This window comes from Syngnathus scovelli, chromosome 4 (assembly GCF_024217435.2).
Source record: "Syngnathus scovelli strain Florida chromosome 4, RoL_Ssco_1.2, whole genome shotgun sequence".
In the NCBI taxonomy this organism is placed as follows: Eukaryota; Metazoa; Chordata; class Actinopteri; order Syngnathiformes; family Syngnathidae; genus Syngnathus; species Syngnathus scovelli.
In genome coordinates this window covers 23416776-23442396 of record NC_090850.1, presented here as the reverse complement: position 1 = coordinate 23442396, position 25621 = coordinate 23416776, and the positions used below count along the sequence as shown (strand labels likewise).

At 45.5% G+C, this 25621-nt stretch overlaps 1 protein-coding gene across 2 annotated transcripts in view; it reads right to left on the bottom strand.

Annotated features, from left to right (window-relative positions):
• Positions 1 to 1527: 1527 nt before the first annotated feature.
• si:ch211-186j3.6 (neural-cadherin) overlaps positions 1528 to 25621 on the bottom strand; it is a 112762-nt gene continuing 88668 nt past the window's right edge. For both annotated transcript variants that reach the window (XM_049717559.2, XM_049717558.2), the window contains exons 29-38: positions 21900 to 22027; positions 19250 to 19377; positions 18982 to 19105; positions 15963 to 16143; positions 14584 to 14750; positions 12645 to 12909; positions 11654 to 11837; positions 9093 to 9337; positions 5320 to 5474; positions 1528 to 4750 (exon numbers count right to left, since the gene is read on the bottom strand). In XM_049717559.2, the coding sequence (XP_049573516.1) occupies positions 4151 to 4750; positions 5320 to 5474; positions 9093 to 9337; positions 11654 to 11837; positions 12645 to 12909; positions 14584 to 14750; positions 15963 to 16143; positions 18982 to 19105; positions 19250 to 19377; positions 21900 to 22027 (2177 nt within the window). In that variant the 3' untranslated portion in view covers positions 1528 to 4150. The remainder of the gene's footprint in view (positions 4751 to 5319; positions 5475 to 9092; positions 9338 to 11653; positions 11838 to 12644; positions 12910 to 14583; positions 14751 to 15962; positions 16144 to 18981; positions 19106 to 19249; positions 19378 to 21899; positions 22028 to 25621) is intronic.

Here is a 25621-nt window from a genome sequence, read left to right as displayed (position 1 = left end):
TTCCTTCACGAAATAAAGTTAGCCGTTAGCTTCGAGAAAACGCGCATAAAAGAAGTGGTGTTTCACTGAGTGGCTCTCTCTTCCCAAGGCAAATCGTAAATCGACATTCTGGCTTACATAGTTCACGCCAGGAGAGAGACGCAACACGTTCACTGACTGATCCGTTGATGTACGGGGGGAAGGAAGGCAGTTCAGCCATGAATTCGTTCGCGAACGGGACAGTCCGGCTTCGTTCCCTCACTGATCCGTTCTCGCGATGAACTAGAAATGCAAATCGCTCACTCACTGACTTGTTCACTCACAGCTCCGTTCAGTTGGTGAACGGGAAACGCAATTCACGACTCGTTCGTGAACGGGAAGTGACGTCATTTTCTTCTTCGTTTTGTTTTGTTTTACTTACGGCGAGGTGGCACCAGCTTCAATGCGCATTACCGACACCTACTGGTTGAAGTCATCAACTGAAACTCTCGTTCACTAAAAAAAATCGTTCATATCGTTCACTCACGAGCCAACACTACAAGAAGCTAGCGAAAAGCTGTTAGCCGGCGAGGGAGCCATGTTGTGATGCCTCTCATGTTTTTGCTTTCCCTTCACTGCCGCTGTTCTCATCAGTCGAAGCTTCAGCCTTGCACTCCAATCATCTCAGTCACACACACGCACGCACACGCGCACGCGCACGCACACAATGGCATGAATAATGGAAGCAGTGAGGAAATTGCGGCGCTGATTCTCCGTGGCAATCCAGAATAGCCCCAGTGAGTGTTGCTGCTGCATCACTTGTGTATGAAAGGAAGCTTTGTGGCGGCTGAGGGGAGTTGAGAGGAAGAAAAAGACCCGAGTGGAGAATGTGCCAGGCTTTCGCCGCACGTGATTGACAAGCGGCGGCGGCGGCGTCGTCGGTGGCGGCGGCCCAATGCTTGTCGTGATGACTGCTCAAACGCTTTGCGCTCTGGACTCAGGTGGTGCGTCGCATAGCGAGAAAATCAAATCATATCAAATAAGTCATCATTAAGATGAGGGAAGATGCCAAAAGTATGGTGTTAGTGAAAAAAATTAAAAAATGACAAATACTTGAAAAAGGTGAAAAAAAATAAAACTTCAATGTATCATAAGGCATAAAAGAAATGTCATTTTAATATTTATACTAGAACAAAAATGTGAAAACAATTCCATTCTAACTGCCAAATACAACCGAACTGCAACTCAGCAATGATTCAGAAAATTGTTTCATAAGGTGAAAAGGAATGTGTTTAATAAGATCATGAAAAAGAAATGATTATAAAATGGAAGAAATAAATTATTTGGTGGGTTTCAAAACATGATGACAATTGTTTTTTAAGCGTAGCAAAAATATTTTAAGAAATAAATGAAACATGTTAAAAATGATTCAAAATGTGTAAAAAGTTTGAGAACAACCATTAAAAATGATTTAAAGTGCAGAAATTGTCAAATGTAAAAATAAACCATGTCAATATCGAGGTTTAAGTCCAGCCATGTTGATGACATTGGTCCAACAACAAAAGCATGTTTTGTATTTTGCAGCAGCCGTGAGCGGTGCAAACAAATGAAGTTTATTGAGGAAAACAAATGAGAGCAAATACAAAGCACAAAACTCTTCAAAGCTCATCATCACACACGACTTTTAGAAAATGATTTAGTTTGTTTTTTTTGTTCACTTGTTTGTTTTCCACTTGGCTCTCGCTTTCTCCTGTTTGTCGCAGGCAGCAAGAGCGAGTGCGTCACGTAAATAATCTTTTCCTCTCTTTATGTACAAGGTCGGGCGAAAAAGCACAACATGCGTGCCCTCGAAATGACAATGCAAGACTGCAACCCAAATTCAAAAGAAAAACATCCTTCGTGAAAGCCGCATGGACAAAAGTTTTGGGACACGTCTCTTCATCCATCATTTGCTGTCCACGTTTGGATAAATTTGGTGTGAGAGTGCTCGACTGAGTCATAAAGATTTGACCATCCAAAAAAAAGGAAAAGTTGAACTTTTTTGACATCACATTATTATGGCCTTTATCTTTTTGCAGAACATCCTGGAAGTGTCTCAATACTTTTGTCCATATAGCCTTGAGGCAATTCTTTCCATAAACCTTTTTCAGTTGACATCATAACCATCCACTCATCTAAACAGTGGCAACCCCATACATAACCTTTCTCCACCAATTTGAAGAATATTTCCATGTGACCATATGCGACAGACAACCTGCCCCCACCTCGGTGGACCAACAAATCAGGCACTTGATGACATTGTCAATCTTGCTTTTGTCCTGCCTCGCAAACACGCTGCGACGCAGAGTGGTGGGGGGGTGTTTGTCTTTGCAGCCTGTTAAATGTTTTTTGTCGTCATTGATTGGGGGTCGAGGGGGTCAGCAGGCGGAGGTGAGCGAGGAGATAAAACAGCTCCCTGCAGCTCTCTTCATCGCTAGCTCGGCAATTGGGTAGATGTACAAGACGAGAGGAAGGGATTTACTGGAAAAATGGCCACTTAGCAGAAACAATTCACTGAAAAATACAGCAAAATGTTTCTGTTTTTGAATGAAAATGGACCCTTGAAAATTGTTCAAAATATTTGTGAAAATGAGGAAAAATGCAATAAATACCACAAAGAAGTAAAGATTGTAATGACTGCAAAATTACAAAATGAGTGTTGACTTTGTTGATGAAAAGGGGCTTTTTGTGTTGACTCGCGGACATCCCGTGACCAAACCCAGAAAAGAGGCGAGCCCTGACGTTGGCAATGCTCGCCCGGGGGCACTTTGACGGCAAGTTTAGTCTCCAGCAGGGGGCGGTAGAGGTAAAAATGGCCACCCCCTGGGATGGGTGCATTCATCTCCTTCATCCATATTCCTCAAATGCAATATTCATCAGAAGAGAACGTTTAGACGAGTGGGGGGCACATGAAAATATAATTGCAAAGAACATTTCGGCTTTGAGATCCCATTTAAAATCATGAGTCAAACCAAATTGTGCAAATGGTTTCATAATGAATGAAAACGGTCATCATTTTCTCGGTAACATCGATCGGAGAAGTAAATGAGTGAGGAGGAAAACAAAGAGCCACAATTATTAACTCCTTTCTGCTTTGATGATCAATAATGATTTTTTTTTCAATCAGCGCAATAACAACAATCACCTTTTCTTCGCGGCGGCAAAGCAGCGAGACGAGGCCGGGCCAGAACGACGACCTGCTTGTGTCACGCGTGTTCTTGAGCGTTTTGGCATTTGCTATTTTGCCGCCAGCCAGTCCTTCTGCAAGCGGCCGCTTTGTTTCCTGGCTGTCGCAATGCAAATGGAGACAAGAACGAGAGCGCAAGATCAAGTAGCTAGATGTCGCGGGAGAAAACCCGCCGTCGATACGCGCGACTCTTTGTAAACGTGTCACGCGACATCTTGGGCCAGTTTATTTGGCACAGAAGAGATTTGTAGCAAGAAAAAAAAAAAAATAACAAAGGGAATAATGCAGGTGGACGGTCTGTTCCTGGGCAAAGCTGAGGCCTCAAAAAAAGCTAGAAAAAAAGCTCCCTTTCAGAACCTGCACACAAAAAGGTCTAAAGGTCATTGTTTCTTTCTTTTAACAATGAATATTCTTTTCATTTTTTAAAAATCTTTCACTCACATTTCTGACCAATGTGATGAGTAGTTTTGTTTTATTTTGACTGTGCAGTTTTACTGTACAATTCATAGTTTGTGTGCTGATGGTTTTGACCCAGGAACAGATCAAATCCATCCCCATTCCATGACATATACGTGCTTGTCTGTGTTTACCTCATAAAGTGGCCATTTGGTGATTATTTACACAAGAAGAAACAGGCAAAGAGGCCAAAAATACATTTTTAGGTGTCTCTGCTGTGCCTGCATATATATATGTGTATGTATATATATATATATATATATATATATATATATATATATATATATATATAAAAAAAACACTTGTTTTCACATTTAAGGGCCCTCGGTTGACGTCCATGACGGCGACGGCGTGGGTCCGCCGGCCCATCCCAAGTCAGTGCTCAAATAGCACGTTCCATTATCCAGCCGATTGATTGACAGCAAATAACATCGAGAGTCTGTATGTGTGTTTGTGTGTGTGTGTGTTTGCGTGAGGGTCACCTTTCCCCCTCAAGAGGGTCCCCTGCGCTTAGAGGTCACTGGCCTCGGCCCGCTCGTACAGCGCCCTCAGCTTCTCGAAACGCGGCCCCCACTCCCCGAGCGTCTCCTCGCGCCGGGCGTCGGCCGGCCCGTCGCCGGCGTCCAAGCCCGCCGAGCTGAAGGAGCTGAGCGAGCCCGCCGGGGAGCCGCCGCCCTCGGTGGAGAAGACCTGCAGGGAGTCGAAGGGCCCCGTGTCCGGGTGCTGGTCGGCGTCGCGGATGATCTCGCACAGGTAGCGGGCCAGATCCTGGCTGGAGAAGGAGAGCGAGCGCCGGCCCAGCCGGGGGGGCTGCCCCTGGGCCGGCAAGCGCGCGGGCGGCACGTCCCGCCGCGACCCGCAGGCCGTCCCCGAGGCGGACGAGGACGCCGACGGGGGCGGTGTGCCGGAGCTGGCCGTCCTGCTGAGGGGGTCCGGCGGCTGGACGCAGGCCGGGGGCGTCGAGGCCTGGTGGAGGAGGTGGAGGTGGTGCTGGTGATGCGCCGGCGGCGGCGGCGGCGGGTGGTGCAGCGCCCGGGATCGACAGTATTGCACCGACTGGGCCGGGCTGGGTTGCAGAGACTTCTGGAGCTCGGCCATGTCGTACGCGTTCTGCACAAAGACGCCGACGCACGGGGCGTCATTCGAAAGAAAAACGTTCCGCTTCACGGATGAGCTGGCGTGCTTTGGACCAGATTGGATTTTGTCCGGAGATGAGCCGCAGCTAATTGGGATGAGCTACAGCATCACCCCAAATCATTGGGTGGAGAAGAAGCTCTTCTTAATTGAGCCTGCGTTTGACCTCCTGAAGAGGAGATTGAAGGGAGACCCCCCTCGGAGAACTGGCTTGCAGTACTACCGAATATTGTGAAAAACAACATTGCAGTTGTGGAAAGGCCATTCTTTGAAGGACTGTCGAGTTCTTGTGGGCTGAATTTTTCTCCACACACACACTGATTGTGTTAATAGTGTTCAATTTGTCTCTTGCATAGACAAGCGTGTGCTTTCACCAACAATCTGACATGGTTGAGCTTTGCTGTTGCCACGGTTACAGCATCAGCATCTGACGTGCGTGCGTGCGTGTGTGCGCGCAAATGACACATTGCGTACACGGCCCGACTGAAGCAAGCTAACAACAAGTGAACATACTGTATGCTGCATGTGTGTATTTTGTGGGGTACCTGGTCCTCCTCGCCGCCGCCCTCCTCGTCGTAATTGAGGACGTTCTCTCGCACGTCCTCCCAGCCGTCGTGGTGCGCCGACACGTGGTACACGCCCTCTTTCAGGCCCTTGTAGCTCCTCCAGCGTGTGTACAGGAAAATGCCCAGCAGCAGCACTGAAATGAACCATCACCATCATCAGCATCAGCATCAGCATGGCGCTTTCATCTGCATTTTAGCCAAAGATAGCGCTAGGAAGGAAATTAGCTTCCGACTATGCTAAGGCAGTTAGCATTTTACCCCTGAGGTCAGATGTACATGACGGATGCCAGTTCTTTTTTTATTTTATTTTTTTTATTTTTATTATGTCATCAATTTCTACCCATATTTTTGTTTACAATGTTCAGCAAAAACTTCATTGATCACAAACATTTCGGGTTTTTTTATTCCCAGATTGATTTCATTCTCACTATTTCGGGAGGGTCGTTGTAAAAATGTGGCGCGCTGTCACTCGGATCTTTAAAGGCATCAATCCCACTTAGGTTTTTGCCATTCTTTTATTGTGTCGTCCGTCACGGCGACAAAACGCCGGCTCGTTTGATTCCCGTCAATGTGGGACACTTCATCCACACGTCACAAGAAGACGACGGCCATGTGTCACCAGCTGACGAGCGCCGCTCCTCGTCAGCTGACCGTCAAATACGCCTCACGCTCATTCGGCTGGAGAAAGACGCAAGAGTGAAGGAGAAGCAGGTAAGGGGCGATCGATTGTCATTTACGGCTGCGGCGTAACTCCATTCTGGCACATTTGCTCCATCAAACAAAGCAACGCTCCAGCGAGAAGAAGGAGAAGATGAAGACCAAGGAGAAGGAGGACGAGTTGAGGAAGAGCAGGAAGAGCAAAAGAAAAACAAAACACAGATAGAGATATTTGGTGAAATGGTTCCCCCCAAAAAAGCAAAAGAAAAGTGGCCGGGAAAAATATAGAGAAACAATCAAAAAGTGAAAGCAGCTAGATATTTAAAAAAGAATAATAATAAAATGAGAAAAGAGTGACAATGAGTCAAAGAAACAAAATAAAAGCACGTAAAACGAGTGTGAGATCAGTTTCAGTAACTGATTGGTTCTTGTTTGGCCAAGCTGGCAGATCAAACAGAAAAATAAAATAAAATAAAAATAGTGGGAATGTGAAAGCAACACCAGCACACACAGATCTGAGATGAGCTGCTGTCAAGACACGCGCTTCGCTAGCATCGATTTCCGACGCGAGGAGAGAGAGGGGGGAAAAAACAACACAGCCTACAGGCCAAGTGCTGTGTGCTTGTGTACGTCCGTGTGCGTGTGCGTGTGCGTGCGTGTGCGTAAGCAGAGGTCAGGGCCAAGAACAAGATGGATATTGTGGTCTCAAAAGGCCTCTCTGGAGGGCAAACAGAGATACGGAAGAGCTGATCAGCGCTTCTGACAGTGTGTGTGCGTGCGTGCATGCGTGTGTGCACGTGCAAGAGAGTGAAACATTATGTGTTGATTTGTTTTCGCAGCCTCCAACGTCCCAAAGCTTCCGCCTGGATTTTTTTCTCCTCGGTTCGACTTTCCGACTCCTTAACTCTTCCTCACTCTCAGGTCAATGTGGACTTCAAGTAGATTTAAAACAATGGTCCAAATTGATGTTTCTCACTTTCTCTGAGAGGAAATATTCACACAATTGGGAACGGGAGTCTCTCGGGTGGGATGAAAGCGAATTTGGCCATGAGACGATGGGAGGGGGGGGTCGAGGAAGAATGAGAAATGGTCGAAAATATGTGAAATTGGACAGTCAGCAAGATGTTTTTATCGTCGTAGTCCCCAAAATAAATATGAGAGATAACAAAAAAGGAAAACGAAAACAATAGTTAACAAATGTTGTCAACAATGAAGAAAAATGCCAGTGGGAATTCAATTGCATAAGGTGGCGTTATTTTAAAGAAACTTATGAGAAAAATGAAATCAAGGATTTTTTCAAATTAATTAATGTATCTTCTAAATTAGTTTTATTGTTTGTATTTTATTAAATTCGAATGAATTAGTTCATTTTAATTTGTTTTTCATTTAAATGGCAAATTATAGTTGTACATAAGATGTCGCTACAGTTCCAGTAGTTCTATGCCAAAATGAGAGCAAATGCCTCCAAAAGTAAAAATGGATGGCTTGAGCATCTTTCATGTCTTCAGCTCATTCCACATTCTGTCCACATGATCAACTGCAATCAGATGAATCATTCATCTTGCACGGCCAAACTTTTCTTGATGAGGCAAAGACAAACACCCCACTGGGATTTTGGTGACAGCGCCTGCCTGCCTGCCTGCCTGCCGGCCGGCCCTACTCCCTTGGGTGCACGCCGACGACACCGGGCGAGCTGAATTGAAATCAGCGGCGAGATTGGTCCCCGCTGAGTGATCACCGATGACATTGGCGCCTGGACAACGCTTGTCAATCACGGCGCCATCGACACCCTGCCAAGGCGACAAGATCGCACCAGACCGACCATAAGCCACCATGACAAAGTGATCGGCAAGGTTTAGGAAATCTGCTGAGATTTCAGCAAATCTGCTTTGTCTTGAGATTTCAGGACAAAACGCTTTCTTTTACCCGTCCAAAACGACTTTTGTTTTGTCTTTGTGGAGAGAAGCAGGCGAGAAGCGTCATTCCTCAGCGTTTCTCATCTTCCCCTTCTTCTTTTTGCACGTCGTGTCTGGTTACGTCGCTGCGTGATCTGCGCCAGCCGCCTGCTGTGCGCATGCGTGTGCGTGCGCGCCATTGTCCTCAATTAAATAAGGCGAACATTGTGGCGGCGCTGACAACAGCTCGTACCCTGCGGCACCTCCTTGTCACCCCGGGCAGCCTCCGAAAGAGCAGAAGGGAGGAGGCCGCTGTTCTGCCACGCTCAACGACGATTGGGTTTCGATGCTTTTGGCTTTGGCCCAACGACGACAAGAGCAACATGCAACGATGAATCCTTGTGCGATTAGCAGATGTCAAAGCAGATGTAAAGTCTTTCGACGCAGCGGGGAGGGGAGGGGAGGGGAGGTGGAAAGGGACCAGGTCGAACAGTTGGCCAAAATTGCGAGAAGGTGACGATTTATATGGATTTTTTTTTTTTTTTTTTTTATCTAAAGATGAGTTATCAAAGAGAAATCGCACAGGCAACATTCCACCGCAGAGCTCTCAAGGATGCTTTCCAACTAGCAGAGTAAAATGAAGCAAACAGGGGAAAACAAGGAAGATTGGAAATGAGAAATAAATGAAAAATAGAATGAGAAGAAAATTCAATAAAAAATAAGAGGTTAATAAGGTTATGAGCTCTGAGGGGGACGAATCCAATAAAACAACGAATAATGAAGTTGGGCATATTGAAGGTCATTTCCAGAAACTCCCTGGCATCACGAACGCTGACGAGGGATCCAACCCCACTCATCGCTGAAATAACGCCACATTATGCAAATGAGAAGCATGTGCAGCAGGTGCCACAAATATTCACAATCTCGCATATTCCCAACATTCTCAATCAAATATTTGTTTTTACATTGTGGGTGGAACGAACCTAAAGTTCTCAAAAACAGATGACAATAAGGGACCGCTGCTTTGAGAATAATGGACATTATTTGCCTATACGAGAGCATATTAAATGTTTTCTGTACAAAGACAGACAGACAGACAGACAGACAGACAGACAGACAGACAGACAGACAGACAGACGGAGACAGACAATAAAGATGGACCAACAAAAACATAGCTGGATCCAAGACGGCCGGCATTACCGAGAAGGGCCATGAAGCAGATGCAGATGGCGAAGAGCGAGCCGAAGCTGAGGCCGACGTCGTCGCTGTAGACGGCCAGCGCGGTCTCGCACAGGCGCCCCCGGTGGCCGTCGGGGCAATGGCAGGTGAACTTGGTCGGCGACTGCGCCACGCAGGTGCCGCGGTGGCACGGGCGCGTGGCGCACATCGTGTACACGCAGGATTTCCGGCTGCCGTTCACGCGGATCATGTGGCCCGGAGGGCATCTGGGGGACAAAGACAAGAAAGACTCGCATTGAAAAGACAACAACAATCTACTGTGAAATACGACAACAACCTGTGAAACTAAGCAATCTACTGGAAAGAAAAAAATAGCAGCGTACCGAGAAATAAAATAAAAAAGAAAACCGAGCAAGAATCTTCTGCAAAAACGACTCTGAACCAGACTAACTTTCACAGGAATGGAATGGAATGGCCGGTTGGCACCAATAACTACAACGTCAGATATTGTGATTAGCTTTAAAGTCGTATAAATGTCAAGTCGACTCTCCTGCTTGACCTTTTTACAGGCGCGTGTGTTTTTTTACGGGACGTTTTACGGCAACATTTAACACCTGCTCGCGTCCGCTCCCACCGGACACTCAGTCCGGCCTGCCGATTGCCTCCGCTACTCTGGAAAGCCTAATTGGGTTTTATCCACGCCGCTAGCTCCAATATAAAGAAAAGACGACTTCTCAAAGACGAGCAAAGTCATTGATATCGAGAGTGATTGCTGGCAAATTGACGTGCTGACAGGAAAAGATGGCGGCCGTCTGCAACCACTCTGATAGAGCAGAAGCTTGTCAAACAGTGGTTCTCTAGTGGTCCATGGCGGTATTGCAGATGGTCCGCGAAATTGGAAATGGAAAGTAAAAAAATAAATAAATAATAAAAAATAGAATCATTTACCCATCTAAATGAATGTCTCCAAATCGACATAAATAGCCAAAGAGAAAAATTTGAACTTGAACTTCTTGTGAATACGACCAGAGAAGGTTGATTGCTGGCGACTAGAGACAAACCTTGACAGAAAACCAAAAAGACAGCAATATGTATCAATCATTCGGCGTGTTGATGTTAGCAAGGAGTCGCCATTAATGAGATCTGAGTGTAAAAATTCTGCTTTCGGGAATGGAAACGCACCAACATGTTTTATGCATGCAAATTCTCTGCCCAGAAATGTTTTTCCCCCCCTTTAAACAAAAAAAAAAAGAAAGAAAAATCAAAATGAAAACGTCTGATTTAAATGTAGTCTGCGGTTCCCGGCGTCATTAGTAGACTTTATCACTGACACTTGACGCTTTACGGCATCGTTAGCGCATCGCCTCACTTCGTGAGAAAAAGGCAGACGATGCGCTTAAAGACTCCTATGCTCCCTTTTTTTTTCATTTTCATCAGCTCGCAGGTTGTCGCCGTCTTGCAAAAGAACCCCCCCCCCCAAAACAAACCCGGCATTAGGTGTTTATTTTGAGAGTAAACAGCGAGAAGAGTCACAATTGTGCATCTGATCCTTGTGTGCACTCTTTTTCCACTTTGCATGAAAAAATAATCTCTCTTGGTATCCGTACAAAAGCTGAGATGACTTTCAAACAGCCCACGAAAGGAAAAAGCAACAACAGATATTAGGCACTATCGTCTTATAAAATAAATAACTTAAATAAAGAAATAAAAAAAATAAAAAAAACATAATAATAATAATAATACAACAATGACTTTTCATTGTGAAGTACAATTAATCAATGACATGAAAAAATAAACAATAAAATGGCTGGAGCACTGAAAAATAAAACAATAGGGTTTGACATGACTCTTGGTAATGCAAATAGTCAGCAGGTTTGGCCCACGCCAATGCAAAGACAGCACTTAGCGGCGCCGCTTCGTTTCGCCCAGCGCGGGTCAAGACCGAGAAGGGACGTGGAGGAGTCGGATGAAAAGGCACAACGAAGAAAAGACGCGCGGCACATTAAAAGCGAAGAGGCGGAAATCTTGCTAATTAGCTCCGAGCGGGCGGACAGACGGGGGAGGATGCGGAGGCCAAGGAGGAAAGGGAAGACGAGGAGGAGCGGGAGGAACAGGGTCACGAGGAGGAAGACGAGAGAGAAAGGGAGGAGCAAGACAAGAGGACGACAATGAGCTGGACCAGAAGATCAGGGGGCAAGGAGACAGGGAGAAAGGGAACGACAGAGGCAGAAGGGGAGGAGAAAAGAACGGCACAAGCCGAAAGAGCAGAAGAGAACCAGAGAGGGAGAGGGGCACCAGGTGAGGTGGGGTGGGGTGGGCGAGGAGAACAAAAAAAGAAGGCTGGGACGTCATCTGACCAAAACGAAAGCAAATGAAAGCATCCGCATTAACTTTTAATGAGTCCACCGGAGCACCAGTTGGTTGCGCTCCATTTCTGAGTGGCGCCAGGAAGCTCTTTTGGCTCCCACCTCAAAGAGAATCAAAGAGCAACTCCAAATACACTCGGCACACTAACAACTTTCCGCTTTCTCCACTGTTAGCACGTTAGCGTCATTCCCAATAATATGCCGCATTTAGCCTACCTGCATTCGTGGACTCGCCACAGGTCCACGCAGGTGAAGGGCGGGCTGCACTGGTTCCTTCTGCACGAGTCAGAGGGGCACCCCAAGGAGAGGCCTTGCGCGCTGATCTGCGACACGCCTTCCCGCCAGCTCTGGCCGTCCATCGGCAGGTGGCGACCGTTCAGCCGCAGATCTCTCATGCAGCCTGCGGGGAGCGCAAATGTTGAAACGCGCAAGAAATAAATACATTGAAGTTGACCAAAATATGTTTGCACTTTGAAGACAACTTGTGGTGTGTGGGTACAGGAAATATGCAAATAAAAACGTGTTTTACACATGACAAGAAAAGACGTGAGGCAATTCCACATTTGCCTCACGTTTTTCCTGCTAACAAACCGGCTCAGACTTGTTGCAAGGGGAAAAAAAGTTCTGTGGCAACGTTTCATCGTTGAAAAGCTAAATGCTAACTCGAGACGTCATATTTGCAAAAACAGGCAGGCGCACTCGTCTCATTTCTTGCACCGGAGACAGTAACTACTGGGAGAGAGACTTTGGAAGTGCTGCGTTGGAGGATGCAGGCGGAAGAAAAGCCGCTCGCTCGCTGTCTTCTTTCTTTCTTTCTTTCTTTCTTTCTTTCTTTCTTTCTTTCTTTCTTTCTTTCTTTCTTTCTTTCTTCTGTCTTCTGTCTTGTGGCAGCCGATGAATTTCACACGCACTTTCCTCTGCAGCTTTGAGCATTCTGCTGTGACGACTTTGTTTGCTTTGTTTACATTTTTGTAATTTTCTCCGACATGTAAATGAATGCCGAGCGCAAAACGCTCTCTTATCTGCACGCGCGGTTTTAGCCGCATAAATGCTGCCAGGGAAAAAATGGGAGTTGTGCTCGACTTATTTTCTTAGTCCCGAGAAATCGCCTACCATAGAATTAATAAGAAAATTGAATTCGGAAAAAAAATTGCCAATCGTGGAGTCAACGTACGAAAAGTGCCAAGGCCATTTGTCGTGGACTCACCCTGGAAGCTCTTATTGAGGGCGGAGGGGAAAGCGTTGCCCAGCACCACCAGCGTGGGGTCGATGACGATCTCCCGGCTGCGTCCCGGCGCCCCCGTCACCTCCCGTCGGCCGCCGCCGCCGTCCAGCCGCAGCGTCATCTCGTTGTCGTGGCGTTCCAGCGCCACCTGGTGCCATTCCCCGTTGTCCAGCCGGTACGTGGGAACGCTCAGGTTGTGGTCGCCGTCGCCCAAGTTGTAGAAGACACCCAGCAGGCCCTGATAAATCTGATTGGCCAACCAGGAGAAAGCACAATCCTTGTTTAGAAGCCTAACCAAGGTTTGACCACCTAACTAACCCAGTCCGCAACCCAGATTTGAACCCGCCCATATTCTTTTTATTATTATTACGACGACCACTACTTGGTACTTCAGACACTTTGAGATGCGGAATGGACACAAACATTTGTTCCTCCGCTGAATTCTGTATAAAGTGCGAGCGAGCAAGCGCAGGCGCGGGCGCGGGCGCAGGCGCAGGCGCAGGCGCGCACACACTGGATGCAGCACGAAAAAGTGTCTGTCAGCTTTCATGTTGAAAAAAACGGTTTTGGAGGACGCTTGTGCTCATTTCAAAGGGCTTCCTCCAAGTGTCCCATTGTGCATAATTTCCTTCTCTTGGTCTCCTCATCCTCTTCTGAAACGTCGGCACCGCAAACATGCAGCCAGATGACAGCTGGAGACACTAAAGAGGCGTGGGCGCTCCATGCGCACAAAAAACACCACGCTGCTTTGGCTCTTTATTCAGAGCAAGGCAGGACCAGTGTGTGTGCGTGTGTGTGTGTGTGGGGGGACTGGTTGTCATGGATACCATTAAAACAGGACCTTGGCGTGATGTGGCCAAAGCCACTGAACTGTTTTGACACAGGTTATCATTCAATCATTCAAAATGGGGGCGGTGTGGCTCCGCGGTAGAGCAGTCATCTCCCAACTCAAATGTAAATACAATTAAGATAAATAAATAGAATAACTAAATAAAATTTAAAAAAATTTGGAGCCCCGGCCATATCAAAATAGCCTTGAGCGAAATGTTGAAACCGCAGTCGGTCCTGATGCTGCGTCATCAGTTGGTAAACGAGAACGTCAAAACAGTCACACGACAAGTGAGGGCGATTTCCCTTCGAAGGGGGGGTGGGGGGGGCAGTCATCATAAAGCTTTTGGACGAGCGTCAAGATAACTCGTCGTCCACCAAAGCAAATGGTGAAGGACACTTTCCAGACGACCGGGGCTTTGAAATTTGGGTTTGAAGTCAGAGTTGAAGTTTCAAGAAAGTGTTTGGCTTTCAAAGAAGTGCTGCACTGCGCCTCGCCTCGCCTCGCCTCATCTCATTTCCAAAAGTTGTCTTGTCACTTGTGCTCCTCCATCCATTGAGAGCTTCCTCATATTCATAGTGTCTCTCTCTCTCTCTCTCTCCCTCACACCTTACTGCACGTCCTTCCGTCTGTCTCCCTTCGCGTTAGCGGTCTTGGTCATTCGGCCCCAAAAGTCTGGCGGCGGCGGCGGCTCGTTTCCAGGCTGAGCCGTGAACTAATTAATTCTATTTACAATCCGCTGGGCTTCTGCTTTTAACCACCTGACTTTAGCCCCAATTAAAAGTGAGCAAGTTGGAGTCCCGCCAGGATCCTCCCGTGGCGAGCGCTCGTGTTTGCTTCTCATCTTGGAGGAGGCGGGAAAGGAGGCGTGGCTTATTGCAGTAAACAGTCCCCGCTGCGGGGCCGCCGTGTCAACCTCAATCTGAAGTTTTAATAACATGGCATCAAGCCACGGTCAGGGTTTCTAATTTGGGCTTCAAGCCAAAGTTACAATGGCAATTTATGTTCTCAAAACACAGTTCAAGTTTCAAATTAAGGCTTGGAGGCTGGATGAAAGTTTCAAATTGAGTTTGAAGAGAACACAAGTCCTACCTCCAGTCTCAGGTACTCGCTCTGCTCTCTGGAGCTCAGACTGAGCAGGGTGCTGCTGTGCTTGCGGGTTCGAACCAGGATCTGCACCGCCGTCCTGCGGGCCGGCAAGGGCGAGGCCAGCTGGTAGCGCACGTGGCTGTGCCCGTCGAAGGAGTACTCGGGAACCTCTGCGCAACAAACAGCGTGTCAGAAGGGGAAAAAAAACATTGTAGATGTTGCCGATGATGATGTTGTTCCCCCGGGGCGAGTTCACGCAACAGTCGTCCATCCGTCTCTCATCTCCAAAGTGCGTGCAAGTTCTACTTCTTCTTTCATTCCGGCAAGCTTAAGAGGCCAAAAGTGTCGTGCTGGGAGGCAAAATCGCACACTTGCTGCTTTGTTTTTGTCTGCCCTTGCTTCGTCTAAAAATGACGCTTTGCTTTTTTAACCACCCACCGCCAGGGGCAAAAGTGTGAGGAAAGAGGTCATGGCTTTTATTTTTATTTTTTTATATTTGCCTGAATGTTTCCTGCTTTTGTAAGTGACTCCAAAAAGAAAAAAACGTTACTAAACTTTTGCGATTTCTGCTCTCGCCTTAGTCGCTCAGGATAACTATGCTACGCTAAGGTTACGCTAGCAAGACGCTAAGCTAGATAAAGTCATTGTTTTGAGTAGCTTGCTCGGCTGCTTCCTGGAAAGAGAAGAAGCTTTGCAGAGCTTCCAGGATACACAAAGTCATTATTAATACTGTGCAGCTATTCTTTAGAACAGACTAATGAAAAACTTTTGCCTGTCCTTCATCTTTAATAGCAGTAAGTACCAGAAGCCTGCACTGTCAAATCTCAAGTGAACTATTGAACGGGTGCCAGAAAGCTCGACGCCGTTTGATCGGTAGTGCTGTAGCTGCGCTGGTGTAGGAGCTTTTTTTTTTTTTTTTTAATGTCTTGTTTCTTTGTCACTGTGTTTGATTTTCACACGTTTTGTTTCCTTCCTTTGGAGTTGTCTGTCACGCTGTGGACATGTTCTGTTGTTTCATTTGTTTTGGAAGTGACGCCTCGCCTGTGAGATTTAGCCAGCGCTTGTCTGGCTGCCAGTTGTTGTCAGCTTCCCTGCCAGGCTTTGTTTCCTTCTGCGTGATGTATTACATCCAGAACCTTTGAGGGCCCTGTCATTGATCATTGATTAGCGCTCAATCAATTCTGTTCTCGTGTTGACATCACATAAAAATCCTTCAAACGTTGAAAAGAACAAGGTAACTTGGTCATTTGACCTCTACGAGCGGCTCGCAAGATGAGCGAGTGAATGAACGAACCAACAAACAACTGAACGAACGAGCGAACAAACGAGCGAACGAATGAGCAAACAAACGAACAAAGGAGCGTCATTTTTTTGGGGGTTACCCTCTTCACACTGCTGCCCGCTGTATCCGGGCACACACTGGCAGCTGAAGGAGCCCCACTCTCCATGGCAGTGTCCGCGGCGTCCGCACGACGGGTAGCCCATGTTGACACAGCTGCCGTCGGTGGCCTGGCAGCCCGGCGAGCTGGACTGCGAGTCGGCCGGGGAGCTCAGATCGTAGAGCTGCAGGGACGCGGACCACGGGCACAAAGACAAGAAAGAGAGCGACCCATGAAAAGCAACGCAGCGGATGAGGAAGTACCACAGCTCTCATCTCTCTCCGTTGGACTTCAAAGATTGGAGAAGCTGCTGCAAACTCAGAGAGAATGATGAGCGGTCCGAAGAGGAGTCTTTAAAGCTACACTTCTTGAAGAACCCCTACGTTCAAGAATTCAAGCCAAGACGTAGACCATGTAGATCACGTCCAAACCTCTCCAGTGATTCAAGCTGTGAAGAGAGAGCTCATGATTCACTTGAATCACTTTGGTCTCTAAGACAAGCTTCTTTCTGTTTTAACCATAACAGGAAAGGGCGACCAGAGGATTCTCAACCCTTTCTAATTATGGCCGTGACTCGCTCTCAACTCCGAGAAAGTCTTGTTCTTTGGTCCAAAGGGCAAACGTTTGCTTGGGATGGCTTTGACCACAGGGTCCCAAGCTCTTAAAGTTCTGAGTCTTGGTTTTGAGTGGCTATAAACAGCATCCATTGAGTCACAGCGAGGCTGCAGCCTTATCAAGCCGCCGTGAATATCAGATGTCATGACTTGTATTTAAAAATAAATAAATAAAGTAGAAAGCAGACGGAGCTTATTAAAACACCGACGTCTGACGCATTGATCTTGTTTACACCGAGCCTTACATTACGTCCACTTTCTATGCTTTATGTTCTCTGCTACTCACTTTTTGATTTATGACTCAACATTTACTTTCCTGGCTGCTGCTGAGCTTCACAGATCAATGGCTAAGAAGTCCACAGTAAGGCAGGCAGGCAACTGAATGGATAAAAAAATATATATACATATATATTTGAACTCCCAGACAAAACAGCAGAGTTCATACAAAAGCAGGAAAGAGGAGTTAAAAGAGGTGGGCTCCACAATATCCATATTTAGAATGCTTTAGCTTCATCTTGACTCTGCTTCAAGACCAAGACTTGTTCAAAAAGCCATCTTGGCTCAGGCTGGGTATTCATTTCTGTTTAAGACTCAACAGAGACGCTTCAAAGTCTTGTTTCAACTTGGGAAAGTCTGGGTCTTGTCTCAGGCCTCAAACTCTCAAAGGTTTGGTCAGACTCAGCCTTGATTAATCTTGACTCAAGCAGATTTGATCCCAACCTGGTCTTGACGCTCAGTCTTTGTCTGACTCGGTCGGGTTCGACTCTCAAAGTCATAGGAATGACTCAAATGACCAATACTGGATAGCTCAAAGCATTGATCTTGCCTTAAAATGTCAAGCGCTTGGCTGTGACAACTCATTAAGCTCTCTGTGTCAGTCTTGACTCAGGCTTGGTCTTGATGTCTCAAGGGTTTTTGTCTTGGCCCTTCCAAAGTCCTGCACTTGCCTCAGTGTGGGTCTTTTTCGTGACAGCCCCAACTCCTCAAGTTCTTTAATCTGGCTCCGTGCCGTAGTTTGCTTGCCATACCATCAAGCAACAAGTTAGCTAGCCAGCTATACACAAAGTCGAGGAAATTTGCCATCCGTCAAAACTGTTGAACCGATGAACTCCAGAAGTTTTTGGTTCCTTGAAGTCATATCAGAATAAATCGTCTTCACTTTTTTGATTGAATTGCACGGCTCCATTCGGGTTCATGAGGAGGTCTACTGTATGCTTACAGACAAAAGTGTACATGCTTTCTATATTTCATATTTTCTGCCTTTTTGTGTCAGAGTGCGATTCAAACGACTCATTCTCACTTTGTTGTAAATGAAGTCTTGGGGGACTTCATCATGGTTGCGTATATTTTTCAACAGAGCCTGTATCCAAATTGATAAATGTCAGTTTATGACCTGAATTCAAAAGTCATGTAATGTTGAAACCATTAGCATCCTTAGCAACGTTTAGCTTTCCACTTTCCGACCACAAAGTTGGTTGTTGTTTGGGGAACAAAAAATACTTTATGAATCCGATTTGAACCAACAAAGGGTTAAGTCCAATCATTTCCCAACTATTTCACTGATTTTAGACGATTTGAAGGCAAACTTTTTGTTTGCTTCATTACTGAATAACTTTCCAAGAATGTCTGGCACTTCTGTTTTGACTCCCAAAAGAGGCGAGCAGAAAGTGTCCTATTCGGTCCGATGGGAATGAATGGGACCCTGCAGATGTCTGAAAAACTCTTTGAGGACTTTTTGAGTTGAAAAAGCAGAGCAGCTTTCAAAGGCCAGTGAGGTAAAAGCATGCCAGTCACAGGTTAGCGCCATGCTAGGCTAAGCAGAAAACAGGATCTGGGGTTCACATTTCAGGCTCTGGAGGCTCACAAAGGGCGCCGTGTTCACTTTAGTCAAGCTTGAATTGTTCTGCTGGAGCAGCCAAAGGTAAAAGAAACCCTTGACAGTGGCTTGGAAGGCGCTCTTTGCAGTCTGACTGCAAAATCCACTTCACCTTGCCAGTGCACTCGGCGGGGACATGGAGGACCATACCAAATAGGAACTCTGTCTTCCCCCTGGGCAGGAGATGACAGTTTTTTTTTTCTTTTTCGGTCGGGGCAATTGTCATTCGCTTTAAATGCGTGTCATGTCGTTTGAGCGTCGTTTATTTAGCTAGTGCTTTAGGGGGACAATTTGGACCCTGCTTTTTACTGTTTTCATTCTCAATATGACTTCATAAAAATGTTTTCTACATGTTATAAAGGTCGAACAACCAGAGAATTTTGTTCCTGAGAAGAAGTTATTTGAGGGGAAAAAAATGATAGGACAAAGTTGTCATTTTAAGTTTTGTTTTTCATAATAAGAAAAGAAAGTCAAAAGTAAGTGAAGGCTTGATTCTGAAATGTTTTTGCTATTTTACCGTGTGTTGTTTTACCTTGCTATCCACGACGAGGTTGCGTATACATCCTGTGAAGTGCTTGTGTTGAAGCTGAGGGTAAATGTAGGGAATATCCTCGTTGACTCCGCCCACTTGCAACACTTGACTCGTGTTCAGGTATCTGTAAAGTGGCCATATTAGGGATGGCCGAGTAGTGCTACCAGGTAACGGTAACGACGGACGATTTTGTTTTTGTGATGGTGAAGTAGAAATTACAAGAACAGAAAATTGCTCCTGGTGTCACTGTAAAAAGTTGGAGGCGTACCGGTCGGTGTTGGGCGTGGTGGCGGTGACTTCGCAGGACGAGTGATCCTCAGTGGTCAGCCAACTTCCCAGACCTTCCATTTCCTTGACGGCCGCCCCTGAGCAGCGATCCAAGGTGAAGCGAACTTCCTGAGAGAAGAGGAAAAAGACCTCACCGTCAACCCACGTCACGGCTGCGTAAAATTTGAAAATTCAAACCATGGTGCTTTCAAGCTAGCGCTCACAAAAGACATTTAATAACGGAATTGTATATCAATTCTTTTTATGATTTATATCAAAGGTCATACAAGTTAATAAATGCTAACAATGCCGTTGAACGTATGCCCAAATCAATCTGCAATTGAGTGCGCATTTGCATAAAATGAGCAAAACAACGAACGAATGCTACAAAAGGTTTTCTTTTAATCCGCTTGCCATTCTCCAAGTGTAACCATGGCAACAACACAGCTCCTTTTAAACACTTGACATCCACTGATGACACAGTACATTATGCTCTACTCGCAGAGACAGATGGACAGACAGACGACAGTACAGTGTATTTATCTATTTGAGGTGAAGTGTGAATTTTCTCTGGAATGTAAAAAGTCATTATTTAAAAGGTGAGGCTTAAGAAGGGCCGGACTGAAACCAAGATGAGGCTTTTATAATCTCCTGAGTGGAAAAAAAGTCAACTGCTGAGCCGGGACTAGATATTACATTTGAGGAAAGGCGTCTATTGCCGTCCAAATTATTTCCGGACCAAATCAGGCGCTCCCACTTTGTGCTGAAACACGCCTTTCAAATCTTCCTTTGCTGCTTTCAAGGGCGAGTGAAAAACGTCAACATTTGACCACCAAACGAAGCAATTTGCGGCCAAAGACGACAAATGAAGTGAGAACGACATGTTTCTTGTGTCGCAAAGTAAAAGCTCAATTCATTAATAGTCGCTTGAGGTTACATTTTCCCTGCGCTAATCTGGTCAAAGCCGTGTCCTGATTGACCAGGCTGCTGGCTGGGAGACAAGTAAAAAGGAAAGGGGAAGAAAAGAAAAAAAAAAAACACCCTCCCTTCGACCGGCCACTCTCAAAGTATGAAAGCCCCCAAAAAACGAGGCCAAGCGGCACGGCGTCGGTCCTCGGAGGTGAACGCCTTCCGGGATGGCCGATAATTGAATTCTTCTTGGCTGAGAATGTGACGGGCTAGGTCGCCTTTCATGCGGGGGGTGGGGGGGAGGGGGGGGGAGAACGACACCATTAAAGAGGGCTTACAAGGGACCAAATAGTGGCCAAGGGCATTTTTCGGCCCGCTTAATTGAAGTGAGAACGTGGCTGCTACGGATGAAGGCCACTTTCTCAGCAAATGCATAGAATGACGTATTTGCCATTTATTACATTGTAATCAGAAAAGGTGGAGAGGAGGCCTTTAGCTCCCAACCTTTTACTAAGGAGGTGAGAAGCTCGCTTACACAATTGGATCATAGCAAAGGCCGGTGCTAAGCTAAACACTGCGTTTATTTGAGGTAAGGTGTCGACTGGCGAGGAGGCTGGCTCGGAGGATTCCTCCTGTCCGTCACTTGCCTCCATTGATGACGAGAGGTCGCTTTAAGGCGATTGAAAAAAGCATTTTGAAAGGCAACGTACCTGGAATGAGAGATGAGATGCCAATTATTAGCGCAAATTGATTCCAGCCAGACGACCATTTACCTATTTAATGACCATTTCAGATTTATAGAATATAGCAATTTTATTAGCTTTAACTCACTTACATAATGAACTCACTTTTAACAGCATTTTATTTTTTAACTAAACTTTGGATCATATCATCACATTTTGAATGACTTAATTTGATTTTTTTTATTGAATAACATGAGTTTTGAATTGTGATTTATTGATGCGTATTATGCCATATTTGGCAGAAGTCTGCACAAATCTGCCAACTTTAAACTCTTCCAAAACAAACCTTTTCTTCCTTAACAGTTGCCAATCGGTGTTGTTTTCATTCCCTCCTCTGGTTTTCTTTGTATTAAATCAGCATACTTCGCCTCGTTCAGGTTCGGAGCTTTTTTTTCTTCTTCTTTGAGAACGTTGACACAAAAACGCCGTTAAGAATAAAAGTAAGTTGAAGGCATCTCGTCTATAAAGTCAACAAGACTTCTGTAAAGATCAACTTTGTGACTTTTGTTCTTTTTCTACCTATAATGAATAGTTCTTATTTCTTTTAGTCTTTTGCATTGTGGGGAATTTCCTTGACTGCTTTGAAAGACATTGCAGAACAAGGAAGAGAGTGTGTCTCTCTCACTCCACTCAAGGACTCTTGAACACCTTCAACAACTTTGCCACCATAGGAAAAATGAATATGCAAAAAGATGTGAGTGAAATGTGATTGAAATGAAGCTGGGGTGTAGAAAGGAGCTTGAGATATCAACTGTGTTGTTGGCAGGCATGAGAGTTGGGGTATATTGTTGATATAAATCCTGAAAATAACTGGACCGAGTATAGACCCCTGCGGAATACCTTTGAGATGTTTTTTTTTTCTTTTCAATTTATTCTCTGCTCTCTATCGTCCAGGACAGAAAACAACATTGCTCCTTTTTCAGTGGTTGACTTCATTTTAGAAGCTCACTACCCGTAAATTCGTATTTGGCTCCAGACAATAGAAAAAGTGCGGCCCACCTTGCTGTTGCTGCGGACGTCCAGCCGATGCCAGCGCCTGTCGGCCACGTTGATGTTGCCAGGCAACTGTAACACCACCGTGCCGGAGCCGTGGTTGATTTTCAGCGAGGGCGTCCCGTCGATTAGTTCTGAGTGGAGAAGGAGATGCTAAAATGTGATCAGTTTCTATCAAATGGCCACATTCTGAAAGCACCGATTAATCATTTGCGTGTACAGTCAAACATTCGTTCATCAACGTGGACCCATGTGGGTAAAATCTGCAAAGCAAAGATCGTTTAAAGTTTCATTTACGCCTCCCATGTCCTTTAAACACATACAAATATTGAAAAACATCAGAAGAAAAAAGAGCTTTCTTAGCATATTACCATTATCGCATAACATCATTTGAGGAATTAAGAGGCACGGTGACAGCATGCTAGCATCAAGCTATTTTCTGTTTTACTGTAAAACTGACAAATAAATCAAACATTGTATATTTAGACAGCAAAATGTTCAGCCAAACCTCTCATTTTGTCGAATGAACGTGCAATAGCTCAATGCTAACATGTAATGTTAAATTCCAGAGAGTGACTAACAGACATTAGCCTCGGTGTGGCCATAATCGTAAACCTATGAACAACTTGCTACTTTAACACACGTTTAAACTACTATTGCAGATTAGTTGGGGACCTTCTCTGCCTCTTCTCCTAATTCCACTGCATCTTTTACAGTAGCGCTCATTGCTCTTGGGCTTGTTGTGGCAGAATGCGGTACTACACTGCAGGTGCTCAACTCTATATTTAGACTACTGTAACATGGGGGGGGGGGGGAAAAAAAAAAAAAAAAAAAGATTGCTAAAGAATCGGCAATTCAGCGTAGGTGCGAATCTCTATGGAGCGGCGCTTTGGTGTGTTCCAGCCTTGGAAAGCGGTACCCGGCGCTCTCTTTCTGGAAATCAACACGTCCAACCAAACATTCTCATTCATCACGGCCCCCGACTGACGTTGTCCGTCTGCACGCAAGCGAGACGGCGCTGTTTATTTTTCCTCCCGTTGAGCAGCATCGCCGTTATTCTTTTCCACCCCGTCCGTGCTCCCGACTTACTCAAATGGGAAATTAAAAGTTAATGAAGTGTTGCAAAGCTCGCCAGTAGCAGTAGCGGTGGTGGAGGTGGTGGTGGTGGTGGGCTTGGCACGCCAAGGGGAGACAAGAGGATGATGCTTTTGCTAGCTAGCTATATGACCGGAGGGGCTTGAGGATTTCATCTGATCATCTGGGGGCGGTAGTGGAAGATTTTTTGTTTTGTTCAAAATGCGGATGGATGGATGATGGATGGATGGATGGATGGATGGATGGATGGATGGATGGATGGATGGATGGATGGATGGATGGATGGATGGATGGATGGATGGATGGATGGATGGATGGATGGATGGATGGATGGATGGATGGATGGATGGATGGATGGATGGATGGATGGATGGATGGATGTGATGTCATATTCACCCGAGGGAAAAAATATCATCCTTTTTTTTCCCCCCCATCATGGTTGTTTTTTCTCCAGCTGAACGGCAATAACCTCATACTAAGTATGAAGCAAAGTACAAGAACTGCCATTAACTGTAGTGCTCAAGTTCTGACTGCTTTTATCAGGCTGCTTTTCTACAAACACGCCAAAACATTCTTCTCTCGCTTCTTCTCCGCCAGTCAATGGCATCACTTTGATGACACCTTGGCCTCCCGTTTGAAAAAAAGTGCCAAAGCGCTGGTGAGGATCAATTAGAGGCCTCGCCGGCTGACTGGAGAGCTCTTCAACGCCGTCTCCTCACTCACTCCGGTCACCTTTACAACTTGTCTTTTCATAACACAGCGTGGCAAAACAGACAGAAAGGAACCGGCGGAGTGATGAGTCAGATAGAGGGAGGACACGGAGGAAATACACAGAGAGAGAGAGAGACAGACAGACAGACAGAGAGAGAGAGAGGAGAGAGAGGAGAGAGATAGATAGATAGATAGATAGATAGATAGATAGATAGATAGATAGATAGATAGATAGATAGATAGATAGATAGATAGATAGATAGATAGATAGATAGATAGATAGATAGATAGATAGATAGATAGATAGATAGATAGATAGATAGATAGATAGATAGATAGATAGATAGATAGATAGATAGATAGATAGATAGATAGATAGATAGATAGATAGATAGATAGATAGATCGATCATTTTGGATCTTCAACAAAGCTAGCAAACAGTGGGCTGTGGTAATGGCAAAATTCCTGGAGCGAACCCAAGCAGATAGCTAGCTAAATTCTTTGAAGACGTATCACATGATGATATAAAGATACCATGTATTTTTTTTTTTCTCTCAATTTAGAAGGAATAATAATAATAATAAAAAAAAAAATTAGAGTCGGCCGTGCTTGCCGCGGCTGCAAGACACATTTTAATTGCCGCTGTTTGGCCCCGGGTCGCTGCGACAAAATCTTTCATAATTGTGGCCTCCCGGCAGAGTCGCTCCCCGTGACAAGAGATCAAACCGACGTTCCCGACAAATGTGACGAGAATGAATTCATAATGAAACCGCCGAGATAAGACAAAGACACCAAGGAGCGTTGCCGTAATTCAAATGGGCGTCGCTCTGATGTCCATGCAGAAAAAAAAAAAAAAAGTCCGTTAAATCGTGTGAATTGAGTGACGAATCTGCGTGGAGAGCAAATGTGCTTCAATCAGCTGCCGCTTGTTTGACAAGAGTGAAGAAGTCGGCTTGGCGCAGACCTTTTCAAATTTTCATGGCGGAGCTTGCTAGCGTCTTTCGTTCCAGACAAACTGAGAATTAAGATTGGCAGGTATAAACTTGGTTAGATAGTTTGCTCGGGCACAAACAGTGGCTGCTTGACTTTGAATCCATTATTATTATTATTATCTTTCATGTATTTTATGTTCGCAGCATTCAAGTATGTACAAAGTAGTTTTATTCTATCCTGAATCTTGCAAATTTGTACGTCTGATACTTTGAAGTCTGAGTCTGGAAAGTGCACCCGTGTAATGACTTTCTAATGCTAATCTCTTTTATTTAGGGCGCCTTCATCTAAGTACAAGTCACATCCATCGATCCAAGATGGCCGCCTGAGCTTCAGGGGGAGCACGGCGTGCTTGAAGATAACCCTTATTTTTGGGGCTCTTTTTTTTTTTAAATATTTTTTATGCTCCTTTAAGACACAGCTCACATTCCGTTGAGTGGAAGCAAGTGCGCCTCGTCTTCATTGCCATTTGAAAGCATGGCTTTTCTGAGCTTAATGAGGTCGTGCCGCGTTCACTGACCTTTGTTTAGCCTTACGTTGGACCGGGCAAGCGCAATCACTTTTTCTCGCGCTTCCTTTCATGTTCCCGTCACTTTAATTAATTTGAGGATTGAGGAATTCAAATAAGTAGGCGGCGGACAGCTGCAGCGCTTGAGCCACATTTAACGGGGAGAGTTTTGCTTCTCCGAGGATTCAAATGACTTGCCGCTTAACTTCATTCAGAATCCCTCATATGAATTTAATCTACTCATTGACTGTTGTGTACATTTCCATCAACTGGAATCCAACCGATTACTCCCACCGTCAAGTATGTTTTTCAACAGGAGCATCTCGCTCAGCTTTTCAGTGTGGTGAGTCATCATCAAATATGGTGTGTTTCTTATTTATACTCCATTTCTATACTTATATACTCCATTTAAAGTCAGATCTTA